The sequence below is a fragment of the Balaenoptera musculus genome, chromosome 7 (assembly GCF_009873245.2).
Source record: "Balaenoptera musculus isolate JJ_BM4_2016_0621 chromosome 7, mBalMus1.pri.v3, whole genome shotgun sequence".
In the NCBI taxonomy this organism is placed as follows: Eukaryota; Metazoa; Chordata; class Mammalia; order Artiodactyla; family Balaenopteridae; genus Balaenoptera; species Balaenoptera musculus.
Window position 1 is genome coordinate 106,923,132 of NC_045791.1, and position 13,769 is coordinate 106,936,900.

The 13,769-nt window shown below is 55.6% G+C and overlaps 1 protein-coding gene across 1 annotated transcript in view; it reads left to right on the plus strand.

The window, feature by feature from the left end:
- The window catches only part of MROH2A (maestro heat like repeat family member 2A), a 43,211-nt gene that overhangs the window by 3,562 nt on the left and 25,880 nt on the right, over positions 1 to 13,769 (plus strand). The window contains 14 exon segments of the mRNA XM_036857681.1: positions 584 to 715; positions 911 to 953; positions 956 to 1,054; positions 3,475 to 3,573; positions 4,230 to 4,381; positions 4,886 to 5,029; positions 6,136 to 6,228; positions 6,453 to 6,531; positions 6,659 to 6,772; positions 9,145 to 9,221; positions 10,164 to 10,283; positions 10,595 to 10,708; positions 12,461 to 12,605; positions 13,583 to 13,623. Coding sequence (XP_036713576.1) covers positions 584 to 715; positions 911 to 953; positions 956 to 1,054; positions 3,475 to 3,573; positions 4,230 to 4,381; positions 4,886 to 5,029; positions 6,136 to 6,228; positions 6,453 to 6,531; positions 6,659 to 6,772; positions 9,145 to 9,221; positions 10,164 to 10,283; positions 10,595 to 10,708; positions 12,461 to 12,605; positions 13,583 to 13,623 — 1,452 coding nt within the window.

Sequence of the window (13,769 nt, forward strand, 5' to 3'; positions counted from 1 at the left end):
CTCAGGACCAACCAGATGGAAGAGACACATAGGGCGAGGGTTTGGGAAAGGGCGCAAAGTTGCCAGGGCCTCTCTGGGCACGCCACTCCTGCCAAATCTCTATTTGTTCACCAGTCTAGAATCTCTCTGAACCTTGTCCTTTTGGGTTTTTATGGAGGCTTCATTATCTAGGCATGGTTGATTAAATCACTGGCCATTGGCGATCGATTCCACTTCCAGCCCCTCTCTTCTCCCCGGAGGTCAAGTGGGTGGGAATGAAAGTTCCAATCCTCTAATCAGATGATTGGTTCTCCTGCCAACCAGCCCCCATCCTTAGGTGTGGACCAAAAATCATCTCAATATAACAAAAGACACCTTTGTCACTCTCGTCACTTAGGAAATTCCAAAGATTTTAGGGGCTCTGTGCCAGAAACTGGATGAAGACCAAATATAAATTTATTATAAATCATAATCTCACACTATTTGGGAGGAGGACCAGCGGGAGGGAGAGCGTGGTGAATTTGCGTGCTCTGGCGGGGCCGGGTCCCTCCCAGGCTCCACTGCCCAGTCCAGGACCTTCCCACCCGCCATACTTGTTCCCCAGATTTCCGCTCAGCGCAAAGTCAACGTTTACAGCCTCCTCCAGGAGATCGTCCAGCAGGAGGGGGAGCTGGGGGAGCACTGCGTCCAGAGGCTGGTCACCATCGCCTCCAAGGAGATGAGAGAGCTGCTGCAGGTAGGAGAGCCCTGCCGCCCACCGACCCAGGGGCTGGGCCTTGGTAGGTGCGGCCTGGGCTGCCCGAGGCCCTTGTCCGGTTACCTCATGGGGCAGGAGTAGGCTGAGCAAGCCCAGGGGAGCCCAGCAGGGCTGGAGCAGGTGAGGGGCAGGAGCTGGTGGTGACGCCACACATCCCTCTCCCGTCCCCTGTAGGTGGAGGGCTACGTGAGGGCAGAGGCGGCCCTGTCCCGAAACCACTCAGCTTGGTCATGTATGAGCTGCAGCACCGCCTCAGACCCCTCAGCCTCGCCGAAGAATTTGTCGTCCTCACCCTGGCGAGGCTGGCCAATGGCAATGGTAGGGCCCGCGGGGCCTCAGCCCCAGTATCTGACCCCTTTAGAGCATCCCGTGTTCCTGCCGGGCCTCTGCCCTTGTCTCTGCCCCCATCCCCTTCCATTTCTCTCTCTTAGTACCTTTCTCTGGCATCCCTCCTTTTCATCTCTGTGTGTCTCTCTCTGTCCCTCTCAGCTGCCAAGATTTTCTCTCTGTGTTTCCGCCTCTCATTTCTGTGTCTTTATTCCTGCCCTCCCTTCTCTTCCAAACCTCTCTCTCCTCTCTCCCTCTCTGGCCCCGTTCTCTCACTTTCTCCTTCCCTCCCTCCCTTTCCATCCCACAAACGTGTGCTGAGTGCCTGCTGCATGCAGGCCTTGGGGTGGGTGCCACAGGTGAGTAAGACCACAGGTGAGTAAGACCACAGGCGAGTAAGACACCGTGAACCAGTAAACAAGAAAACAGATAATCATAATATGAGATGGCAGTTATGAAGAGGACAGCCAGGGGGCTTTCTGAGATCAGGATGAGGGGAAGAGGACCTCATCTCTGTGGGGCCCTCATTAAGGCGGCGATGCTTCACCTGTGACCTGAAGACTCAGGTGATGATTATCTGTGTGAAGAAGTAGATGAGGGAGCCATCCTGCACTGAATGTGCAAAGGCCCTGTGGCAGGAGAAAGCTTGGTTTCTCTGAAGAACTGAGAGGTCACTATGGCCGGAGCTAGAGAGAGGGGGGTGATGGGTGTAAAACGAGCTTGGAGAGTTAGGCAGGGCCTAGTGGGCGTGACGAAGAGTCTGGACTCTATTTAAAGGCACTAGGAAGCTATTGAGGGATTTTAAGCTGCAGAGTTGCCTGATGAAGCTTCCAGGAAGCCCATTCTTGCTGTGGTGTGGACGGAGAGGGGGTGGGAGGGGTGTAACTGTGAGGTGTCTGTGGCTCAGGCTGGGACTCATTCGGCGAGCGGAGGACAGACGTGAGTAGTAGATGGGGTTCTGGTGGGCGGACTTGCTGATGGACTGTGTGTGAGAGACAAAGGAACAGCAGGACCCAAGAATGACTCCCGGGTTTCAGGTTTGAACGGCTGCCTGTATAGTGTGTTCATTTCCTGAGACGGGGAACACTCGGGGAGAGAGAACTTAGGGCTCAGATGAATTTCTTTTGCGTGGACTGAGTCTGCATTCCTTGAGAGTTGTCCAAGGGGAGAGGTCATCAAGCGGGCAGTTGATGTGGGAAGCAGAGTTCAGAGGGCAGGGGGCCTCGAGTGTAGGTGGTGTCCAAAGTTGTTGTCACCAAGGGGGTGAAAGTAGAGAGAGGAGAGAAGAGGGCCAGCACCTCGCCCTGAGAAACCCCAAACCCGAGAAGGCTTAGGGGGAACTGAACCAGAACTAGAGCAAGATGAGGGCAGTGTGGTGTCGTGGAGGCTGCGAGAAGGAGAAGGACTCAGGAGGGGCCCAGGGGCCAGTCGGGGCCCATCCTCCGGGGGCGCCTGGGAAGATGAGGCTGGAGGCGGTGGCTTCCTGGGGATGGAGGCTGGTCGAGAGGGGGGCAGGAGAGGGATGGGGGCAGAGGCAGTGAAGGCAGGAGGGGAAAGAAATGAGATGGTAGCTGGAGGGGCTCTGGGGGCAAGGTGGGCGGGGCCTGTGTGTGGGCTGATGCCAGAGCCAGGAGAGGGGGCAGGTGGGGGGTGCAGAAATAGGGGTCTAGCGGGCGAGGGATCTGAAAGGGGAGCTAGTGGGAGCGGGGCTGGAGGCGAGTGTGGTCTATCGCCGCTCCTCTTTCTCTCCCCCCTCCCACTGCAGTTTCCCTTCTTTCTCTGCTCTTTCTTCTGATCCCTGTTGCCTTTTCACTTTCTCACTCACAGCCTCTGGTTCTTCATCCCAGAACGTCTGTGGGACACCCAGAGGGGTCAGAGGCTGGAAGAGCCCACACTCTGCCTTCTCTCCCCCTTCCCTGCCTCCCCCTGCTCTTCCTCCCCTCCCCCCTTATCCTCCCCCTCCTCTGCCTCCTTCCCTCCTTTCTCCTCCTCCCCCTCGTCCTCCTCCTCCTCCCCTTCTCCTCCTCCTTCCCTCCTTTCTCCTCCCCTTCTCTTCCTCACCCTTCTCCTTCCCTCCTTTCTCCTCCCCCTCCTCCTCCCCCCCTCCTTTCTCCTCCTCCTCCTCCACCTCGTCCACTTGCTCTTTCCCTCCTTTCTTCCCTTCTCCCCCTCCTCCTTCTCCTCTTCCTCCTCCTCCACCTCTCTCCCCTACTCCTCTCTTTCCCACTTCCTGCCCCCTTCACCAGCTTCCATCTCTTCTTACCTCCCCTGCCTCCCACTCTCCCCTGTGGCCCGACCGCACAAAGCAGCTCCCTGGCTCTGCGCCGGGGCTGGAGGTGTGGCTAGCGGGGTTGTCCTCTCTGCTGACTCTCCTGCCCTGACTCCTCGTGACCTCTGCCCATGCCCCACAGTGTTTGAGTTCATGCCATACATGGGCATCACCCTGGCTACCACATTCACCATGCTGAGGCTCGCCAATGAAGCCAAGATGCACCAGGTGATCTGCAGGGGTACGTATCCCACCTGGGCCCGCAGGTCCGGCCCAGTCAGGGTGCTGGGGGATGGGGAGGTGGGGGAAACAGGTAGAGATGGAAAGGTGACGGGATTCACAGGAGAGGGCGACCGGGGAAATGTTTCCAGGTTGGGCTTGACTTGGGCAGGTCTTTGATGCCATTTGCATCTGATCACATTGCCCCAGGTTTAGATAACTTAATGTTTCTGTGGACCCAAATCCCCAATACCTGAGAAAAGTAGGGCAAAATGTGTTGGCCGCCCTCTGCACTGGAATCCCCAGGATGTGAGTAAAAAGAGGTTTATTCCAGGCCCCAGCCTTGGCCTCGGCACAGGCCGAGGTTTATTCCAGGCCCCAGCCTTGGCCTCAGCACAGGAGCATCAAGGGCTGGCGCCGAGTCACACCTGCGCGCTCTACCCCCCCAGGGGAGCCTTTCACACACAGACCTGCAGGGTGAACATTAGGGAGCTCTGAGGGAGTTGGAAGGGCAGAGGGGGAGGGACTCAGAAGGAGATTTTTCTAGCAGCGTCTTTGGCCATCTCAGTGACCTGCTAGTTATGGAGGTGCACGAGGGCTCCCTCCTGAGAAGGTGGCCTGGGAAGCCTTTGTCCTTCTTCCTGCCCCTCTGGGCTCACTGCACATCCCCACGGACAGCCATGGAGACCTTCTGCAAGACCGTGCAGTTTTACCTGAGGCACCTGGAGGGCAGTGTGTACCCCGTGATGACCGAGGAGCAGTTTGCTGTGAGGCTGTTCCCCATGTACCGCTATTTTGTGACCGTGTGGCTGAGGGACGACAACCCCGAGGTGAGACTGCCCTGCTGGGGGGTGGGGGGCCCGCACGGTCCCTGGGTCACGGCTCCCCAGCCTGTGGCGCTGGTGGGGCTGAGATACCGCGCGGTCCGGGGAGATGGGGAGCTGATTAATGGCAGAGCCACGTGGGCCCAGGGCCTCAGAAGGCGGCTTGATAAAGGTCCCTGGCGGTGCTAGATGAGGGTCCCTTTCACATGCCTGCCAGGCGCTCTCCGAGCGGTTTACCTGTGGGAGCGATTTCCACGCCAACTCTGTGCCATAGGACTGTTTTACAGCTGAGGAAAGTGAGGCATAGAGAGGTCAAGTGTCTGCCCAAAGTTACCTAAGTGACAGACCCCGGACTTGGGGGACAGTCTGGGTTCACTGCCCACCTGTGGGGCCCGGGGGAGGCCTGGACTCTACTTCCAAGGTACCCTCTGTCTTGTGGATGGGGCTGACATCACTGGGCCTTGCTGAGGTCCTGGGCCGAGGGGTCTAGAGACGCCGCTCCTGTGGTAGGTGAAGCTGGGGCTCATCAAGTCCCTGAAGCCTATGCTGAACCTCCTCCTGCCCAACGATGGCCTGCGGGAGCAGGTGTACGACTACATCCCCCTGCTGCTGGCAGAGTACCAGGGCCGCCTGGAGGCGCTCTTCATCACACAGGTGAGGGACCGAGTGGGCAGCAGCCTGGGCTGGAGACTTGAGATATTTGGGGCTCCCAAGTGTCCCGGGTGGGGAGTGTCATCCGGGTGGGAGATAGAGCCATGGGGCCTGGCACCTGTAGGATTTCCAAGAAATGAATGCTGCCATTCCAGGTGGAAAGGATGAGATCCCAAAGGGTTTTGGAGGCCGCAGTGAGGTCATGGCCTTTGTGTCAGTTTCTTAGGGCGGCTGTAACAAAGAATCATGAGGTGAGTGGCTTAAAACAACAGAAATTTATTCTCTCATTGTTCTGGAGGCCGGAAGCCTGAAATCAAGGTGTTGGCAGGCTGTGCTCCTTCTGAAGGCTCTAGGGGAGAATCTTGCATCTTCCAGCTTCTGGCGGCCCCAGGCACTGCATCACTCCAACCTCCCCCTCCATCTTCACATGGCCATCTTCTCTGTGTCCCTCTGTGTCCTCTCCACTTCTCATAAGGACACCAGTCATTGGATTTAAGGCCCACCCTAAATTCAGGATGATCTCATCTCGAGATCCTTAACTAATTGCAAGTACCCTATTTCCAAGTGAGGTCACATTCTGAGGTTCTGGGTGGACACAAATTCTGGGGGGAACACCATTCAACCCCTGCCAGCCTTGAACTCCTGTGAGATGGAGCCTTTGCAAGGTTCTGAGGAGGCGTGACCTGGGCTGATGTATATTGTGCAGGGGGTCACTCATCTACAGATGAGGCGAGGCTCTCGTCTTCGCTGTAAGAGCTGGGAGCAGAAATGAATGGGACGGATTTGGGGAGCCATGTGTAGATCATTCGGTCTAAAGATGGGCTTCACCTCCCAGTGACTAGGAGAGGAAGGGGAAGAAGGCCTTGAATGTCACGCTTGGTGGCCCTAGTGCAGCCCTGCCCAAGCTTTACCGTGCACAGGAATCACCGGGGGCTGGTTGAAACAGAGTTGGATTCAGAGGTCTGGGCAGGTCTGAGAGGTGGCATTTCTAACTAGCTCCCAGAGGAAGCTGATACATCCGGTTGACAGAAAACACAGAGTAGCAAAGGTCTGGAGTTTGACCCTGAGTCGGTAGAAGGTCATGTGCCACCACTTCCCACCTTTTGCAGGTCTTGAGGCAGATCCTGGAAATGTCAGTGACCACTAACACCCCTGTCCCGCAAATGCAGCTGCACACCATCTTCACGGAACTGCACGTCCAGGTGAGGCTGGCAGGCTGTGCTGGGCGCGGCCTTCTCAGGGTGGGTCCATGGGAAGGGGGCTGCGGCAGGTGGCGTGGCCCACCAGGGCGAAGGGTGAGATGGTGGTGGGGATGTAGGAGATGTGTCTCCTACATCCCGCTGGGGGCGAGGCCGTGGTGCTCCTGCAGCTGCGTCCCCTGTCTGGCTGAGATCTCACCCACCCTCCCTGCGTGACCCTGCCCTAGGTGTGCTCCAAGGCCCCCGCCCAGCAGCAGTACAGCAGCCAGAACCTGACGGAGGTCGTGCACTGCTTCATAGACCTTGGTGAGGCTCCCCCAGGTCCGCTGTGAGCCCACGGGAGTCCCGGCCCCGCTGAGCACTGGGCCTGGGGCTGCCTCGTCCCGCTGCTCTGGCTCAGGGGGCACGACTAAAGCGGTCCTTCTGCCTGCAGCCCGCTCCTACCTCAAGGAGCTGATGAAGTTCTTCCTCAGCCAGATGGAGAAGAGCAAGGAGGCCATCCGCGTGGGGACCCTGACCCTGATTAGTGCAGTGGTGAGCGCACATGGTGAGCGAGGGCAGGAAGCGGGATGGGGGTTGGGGCGACGGGTCTCAGCCACATCTGCACCTCCTTCGTTTCCTCTTTTATGGACACTACTGGGTGGGCCAAGAAATCACAGCTCCGGGTTGCTTCACGTTTTCTATCCTTGAACATAGCCCACCCTCCACACCCTCACCCCTTTCCTTAAATCCCGAATCCCAGCTTCCACCTGAGTCTGAATTTCAAACTGTTTACCTGAATCCCCCAAAGCTAGATCAAAGGCTGAATATAAAGCCTAGTTACACGATATAGACGTAGCCCTAAAGCTCTGTTGACCCAGTGCCGAACCTTAGTCTGAACCCCTGATTCTAAATCCCTAAGCCCAAATCCTAAACCTGGCCTTGATAAAGGGAAATACTGTCCCCAACAGCACCAGCTCAGAGAGCACATTTGCGTGAATTTGAACAAGGTGCCCCCTACTGGCAGCATGTGGTCTTGCATGACTCGAGAAGAGCATGGGTGGCTTCAGTTCAGTCCTTCAGCTGGGTGCCCTTGCACAGTGCGCGAACTGGGCAACTGTACGTGAACGACCTTCTGCTGCCAGTAAGCCCCTTTCTTAAAGAAATGCAGATTTAAGCAACGGTGAGACCCTTTTTACCCATCTGATGGGCAGAGATGATAAAGATAATGACTAGTGTTGGCCTAGCCATTTTTCTGTAAAAGCCCAGATAACAAAAATATTTTCAGCTTTGCAGGCCACATGGTCTGTGACAATTATGCAACTCTGCATTGTAGAGCAAAAGCATGGTCTGTGTAGACTGCAGAGAGTGGTGGTGTTCCAATAAAACTTTATCCACAAAAACAGGCTTTGGGCCGGATTTAGCCTTAGGGCTGTACTTTGCTAATCCCTGGTCTAGAATACAAGAAACCAGCCTTCTATACTTCATTGATGGGGGTGTAAATTGATCAAACCTTTCTAGGTTCTCAATTGGATAGGGCCCAAAACTTGGGCTCAAAAATCTAACATTTTGTCAATTGTCTGAAGGAAATAATTGCCCAAAAGCAACTGGATAAAGATGTTCATTATAACATTGGACATAAAAGCCAAACATTAAAAACAACCTGCATGTTCTTCTATAAGGAATTTGTGGAATTAATGATAGTATAGCAACATATGGAATGTTATACAATCTACACTTTTTCATGGAAAAGCTGCCCTTTATATATTAAGTATAACAATACAGTATGGGACAGTATATATAGCATGACCTCGGTTATGTGAAAGAAGTCTAGGTGTTTATGCATAAATGAGTTTAGAAGGATACACCTAAACTGTTAAGGGTGGTTATCTTTTATTTTGATTTTACAATGAACAAATACTATTTTTATAATCAGAAAAAAGTTTTCCATTTTGGAGATAAAAACTTTAAATTGTAACATTCTTCCTTTCTTTTTTTCTTTTTTATAATTTTTATCGGAATGTAGTTGATTTACAATGTTGTGTTAGTTTCAGGTGTACAGCAAAATGAATCTGTTATACGTATACATATATCCACTATTTTTTAGATTCTTTGGTGCCTGAATACCTGCCACCTTCTACCCCAATCTCATTTCCTCTTTTTCCTCCACCAGCATTAACTTCTAGTAATACCTAGCCTTGAGCTCAGCCTGGCTCTAATTCCGTCCATACCAACCTCTCCAGAACCTTCTCCTGCTCTTTCTCACCTCCCTTAATCTTCCTCCTTCCGTCGGGTGTGCGGTCATCAGCCCTACATCCAGCAAACACACAGCCCTCTTGTGCATCAGGCCCGGTGTTAACTCATTACTGCTCACAGCGGCCCTGTGAGGGAGGTACTCTTAATATCCACCTTTTACAGGTGAGGAAACTGAGGCACAGAGGGGCTAAGTAATTCACCTGAGGTCACACAGCTGGGATGCGGTGAAGCCGGAGTTTGAGTGCCGGCAGCCTGGCACCGGAGCCCAGGCTCTCCGTAGCTGGGCTTTGCAGCCTCCATGTGCCTGCTGTGTGTCCAGCACCATGTGTCCAGCTGAGGGGACTAAAGAGCTCTTGGGGGAGACCCCGCCCTACCCTCAAGGAGGGTCCACGAGGTTCCAAAGAGACACACACAGAGCAGAGGCCAAGGGAGTGAGGCATGAAAACAACGTCCCCCTGGGCTGGGATGGGGAGAATGTTGAGAGCACCGGGAAGTGGCCAGGGTGACTTCTGAGGGAAGTGCCCCCGAGCTCGGGGGGATGAGTCGGAGGCTCTCAGGAGGGTGACGTGGACCCCGACCCCTGGCTCCCGTGGAGGGTGGCGGGCAAGGCCTCGTCACTTCTGGCATCCTCTCAGAGCCCGGCCCTAAGGCCAATGGACCTTCAGGTGAGTTTTCTTCTTTCAGAGCCCAGAATGAATATCAGGACCATCCACCTGGCCATCCGGGTGGTCAAGGACACACTCTCCGACACCCGGCCCAAGGTAACGGGGCAGAGACCCAGAAAGGGGTGCAGGTCGGGGCCTTTGCCAGGCAAGCGGAGGGAAGTTGGTGGCGAGTGGGGTGTTCTTCTATTAGCTGCCGCCTGCCTTCCCCTCCAGCTCTGTGGGTGGAGCCCTGGCTGCCTCCTCTAGTAAGGCCCTTGGATGGAAAACCTACCTTCCCAGCCAGCCCTGAGCACGGCTGGGGGTGACTGAGGCCCATCAGAGCTGCGGTCCCGTTCCTGAGACCCCTCCCTATCACCAGGGACCTGGAGTTTTCCAGCCAAGGGTCTCAGACTCCACCCTGGACAGAGGAGAGGCCGAGCGAACCCAGCATCAGCTCGAGCTGCTTGGCTGGCTAGGGTCTTTACCACATTTGAAAAAAGCAGCTTGTCAAATAAAGGCTAAAAACCACAGGCCCGGCTCCACTGCAGCCACGGGCCCCTGGCGTCTAGCTTTGCTTCTGAATACAGACCCTGAGGGCTGCTGTCGAGTCATTCTGCCCCAGGGAGGGGAGATCCAGGCTGGCAAGGGTCTGCACAAATGGGGACGGGAACAGGGCTGGAGACGTAGGCGGAGCTGCCTTCAATACCTGGAGGATGTCAGGGGGAGAGGGAATAGGCTTCTTCTGTGTCACCGCCACATATGAGCCCCAGGAGAAGAGTCAGCTTGTCCTCACCGGGGCTGCCTGAGGCTGGAGGTGCCTACGGAGAAGGGAGCGCGCTCATGTCTCTGAAGGGCTCAGATGAGGCTCCTGGGCGTGTGGGCTGCCGGGTGGCACCCCCGGATGAGACGGGGTGGTGGACAGAGCGGGCAGTAGCCAGGTGGCCCCTGAGGCCCATTCCAGACCAGAGCACCCTCAGTTCCTGGCTGTCTCGTGTCACAGGGTTGGGTGCTGGATCCCCAGCCTCTAACCCCCAGCATGTCCGTGCCCTGTCCCCTCAGGTGAGGATGGCTATTCTCCGTATCATTGGTCAGTTGGCCCTGTCCGGCTTCCATGACAGGATCAAAGGCTGGGGCCTGAAGTACGTGTCTGTGCAGCTGACCTTGTCCACCTACAAGCTGGTGAGTGGCCCTGCCATGCAGATGGTGGAGCAACTGGACTCTGGAAATGGTTTCCACAGCGTTGAGGAAAGTGCGCTGCTCAGTGTACCGGGGTTTGAACCTGCGTGTGTGTACCTTCATGACGCAAGGACACAGACACACACGGTAAGCCGCAGGAGTCTAGAAAATACTGAAACGTGTGCACAGCTCTGGGTTTCCCAGAGACTCAGCATCTGGGCATCAAGCCTCGTGGGGGGTGAGGAAACCGCAGCCAAGACCACAACAAGCCCCTGCCAGCCCACAAGCAGGGACCCCTCGATTCTGTCTTCCAGGCACATCGCTGGGAGAGCTTTTATCAGAGGAACTTGGAGGAGAAGATGGTCCACAAGGTCACCATGGACACCGTGAGGGTCATAACCTCTTCTGTCAGTGGGATGGCCCACTGGGCTGGCATGCTGGAACTGGTAGCTCATGTCTGCAGTGCTCCGGGCTGGGGGGAATAGCACAGGCCCAGAGTTCTGCACTGTTGCTTCTCCCATTCCCACTACCTGGGATGACTGGGGGGCCCTGAGCTTTCAATTACCTGAGCTCTTGTCTTTCAAGATCCAGGTGCTTGATGGGAACAGGGCAGTGCCTGGCACACAGAAGGCCTAATAAGTATCAGTTGACTTAGTGCTTGAAATGTGTCCATTACCTTGAAGTCCCTTCAGTCGAGGTGTGTGTGTGTGTGTGCACGCGCATGCATGTGTGGACGTGTATGTGTAAACAAGTGATTTTAGTGGTTTAACTCCAGACATTCAGTGAGTTCCTATTATGTGAAAGACACCAGGGCATACACTGGAAAAGCCCAGTATGACCCCCAAGTTGTTCACAGGCTTTAGGGGAAATAAACGTGCCAACTTTTAATTGCAATACAATGTGACATAGCAATAAGATAGAAAAATTTACCACGACAGCATACGGAGAGAATCATTGTCCATTAATGGAGGCCATGGCCTCGATGCTCCCCATCCAGGGGCAGCTTATCTTAATTATAGAAATAATAGTAATAATAATAATAAGGCTACAATCCATTGAGCACCTACATATAGCAGGTATTGTACTAGGTGCGTAATATGTAGAATCTCATTTAATTATCCCAACAACCCTGTGAGGTGACGTCTATTATTATTACCCTGCTTTTGTAGATGAGGAAACTGAACCTCAGAGGGCCTCATTAAGTGGCTCAAGGATTCTAAGCTGGTAAACAGTGGAGCCAGGATTAAAATGCTCTTTCTAGCTCATCATGCTGCCTCCCTGGGGGAGCCCAGGAGCTGGGGGTTCTCGTCCCGGTGGCTAGGACAGGTCAAGCAACTTCACTTGTAGTCATTAGCACAGGCGCTCACCCCTGACTCCTGGGGGTGGGAGTGGGGCTAAGGGGGGCCAGGGTCACTGGGGGTGTTCAGTGATCATCTGAGGAGAGGGGAGATGGCAGGGTGAAGTTGGAGGACTAGAGACACAGCTCTAAGCATCTGTAGAGAAACAGAACCAGTAGGAGATATATATCAATATATCATTTGCTTTATTTCAAGGAATTGGTTTACGCATTTGTGAGGGCTGGCAAGTCTGAAATTTAGGGGGCAGGCCAGCAGGCTGGAGACTCATGCAGTAGCAGAGGCTGCAGTCTTGAGGCAAACTATCTTCTTCTTCAGGGAAACCTGTGTTTTGCTCTCAACTGATTGGATGAAGTCTACTCATGTTATCCAGACTAACCTCCTTTATGGATTATGCACTTTCATCAGATTTACAAAATGCCTTTACAGCCACACCTAGATTAGTGTTTGAATACCTGGGTACCTTCACTTGCCAAGTGGACACGTAAAAACTGACCATCACAGTTGGCAAGCGTGGTTGGGTTGTCTGCCCAGTGTGCACCTCTGGAGGGTTTGGCGTTAGGGGGAGGGTGCTGGTCAAAGAGGATATGATGGGTGTGGGGTTGGACTGAGGCCAGCAGGCATGGGGGTTGGGTGCCCAGGACCCGCTGACCCCCTCGGCCACAGCCGGTGGGTGTCGCTTAGATGGCCCTGGCAGGGACCGGGGTTGGCAGCAGAGCTGGGCAGGGCTGAGGCGGTCAGCTGGTCAGAGTGCGGTTCTGGAGAAGCGATGGTGAGGCCACACTGCAGGGGCTGATCCTGCCCCACGTACCCGCCCCCCAGGAGTTTTGGGTGAGGCTCCTGTGCCACATCATGGAGACAGATCACACCGAGGCCTTGACCCCCATCTGCCTCAGTCTCACGAAACTGGCAGAACGCCAGCTCCACGCCGAGGACGGGGAAGCCAAGGCGACCAGCAAGGGCAGGCACGGTGGGCAGCACCCCTGGGCCAGCTGATGGGGGTGGGCACGTGGGGCCAGAGCCCAAGGCCCCCCTGGCCATATCTGAGGAGGTTAAAAGCGTACAGACTTCCTCCAGCAGTCCACTCCTCGCGTCCCCATCCCCTGGCCCGTGCCCCCAGCCCAGACCCCGCCTGCAGGGCTCCTGGCTCCGGCTTTCTCCAGGTGTGAGCTCTCTGGGCCCCTGGGAGCAGGTCCCATCCCAGTCCTCTGAGACCACCCCCATCAGGGGCCCCCCCCGGTTGGAGCACCGTTAACACCAGACTCACGAGAAAGTGCCTAGGCTGACCTCCGTACGGGTGACACTGTTGTCCCAGGGGGGTTGCTCCCGCGGACCCGGGGCTTTGTGGATGGGCATGGCCGGCGACCGCAGGTGGCTGGGAGCCTTATAGGACACGGCAGTGGCGAAGGGCGGAGACTGCTCTGAGCGGCCAGCTAGGACAACCCCTGAGGTCTTCCTCATGCCCTCACCCCAGCTGGGCTGGGGCCTCTCCGGGCATCACCTCCCTCCCCTTTGCGACTTCTCAGCCGGTCTGGCCCGCCCTTGCCCACTGGTCCAAGTGCTGTGAGCTTGCTTCTCACGGGCTCGTTACCTCGCAGAGCCTGAAGAGGAAGGTGAAGTGAGGGGGGTGGGTGTGTAGTTACTGTTGGCTCGACAAGGCCAAGGTTCACAGTAGGAGACAAACACTCTCACGGCCGGTCCTTGTGTCTACTACAAAGTGGGCTGTCTTGAAAACAGTATCTTCTAAGCCCCAGCCTGCAGCACTAGGCTTCTTCTTCCCAAGATAGCCAGTTACAGTGACGTCCTTTATGGAGAATCCCCCATCCTGAGGCATCCTCCATTCAGGGGGCAATGCGATGCTGTTGGGAAGCACTTGGCAGGGTAAAGCAGCCCTAGGGGCACGGGAGCAGGGCAGCTTCAGCGGGGGTCGCATCTTCTTCTCCTCAGTGGATCTGCCTGCGCCGCAGAAACTGCTGGCCCGTCTCCTGGTGAGTGGCGCACGTGAGCTGTGCCCTGGCCTGGCCACAGCTGTGTCCTGTGCTGCCTCTCCCTTGAGCTCCTAATTCTTACAGCCTCCAGGGAGAGGAGGGAGCTGGACACTTGTCAGGACAGAGCTTTCCAGGTCCCTGTTGTC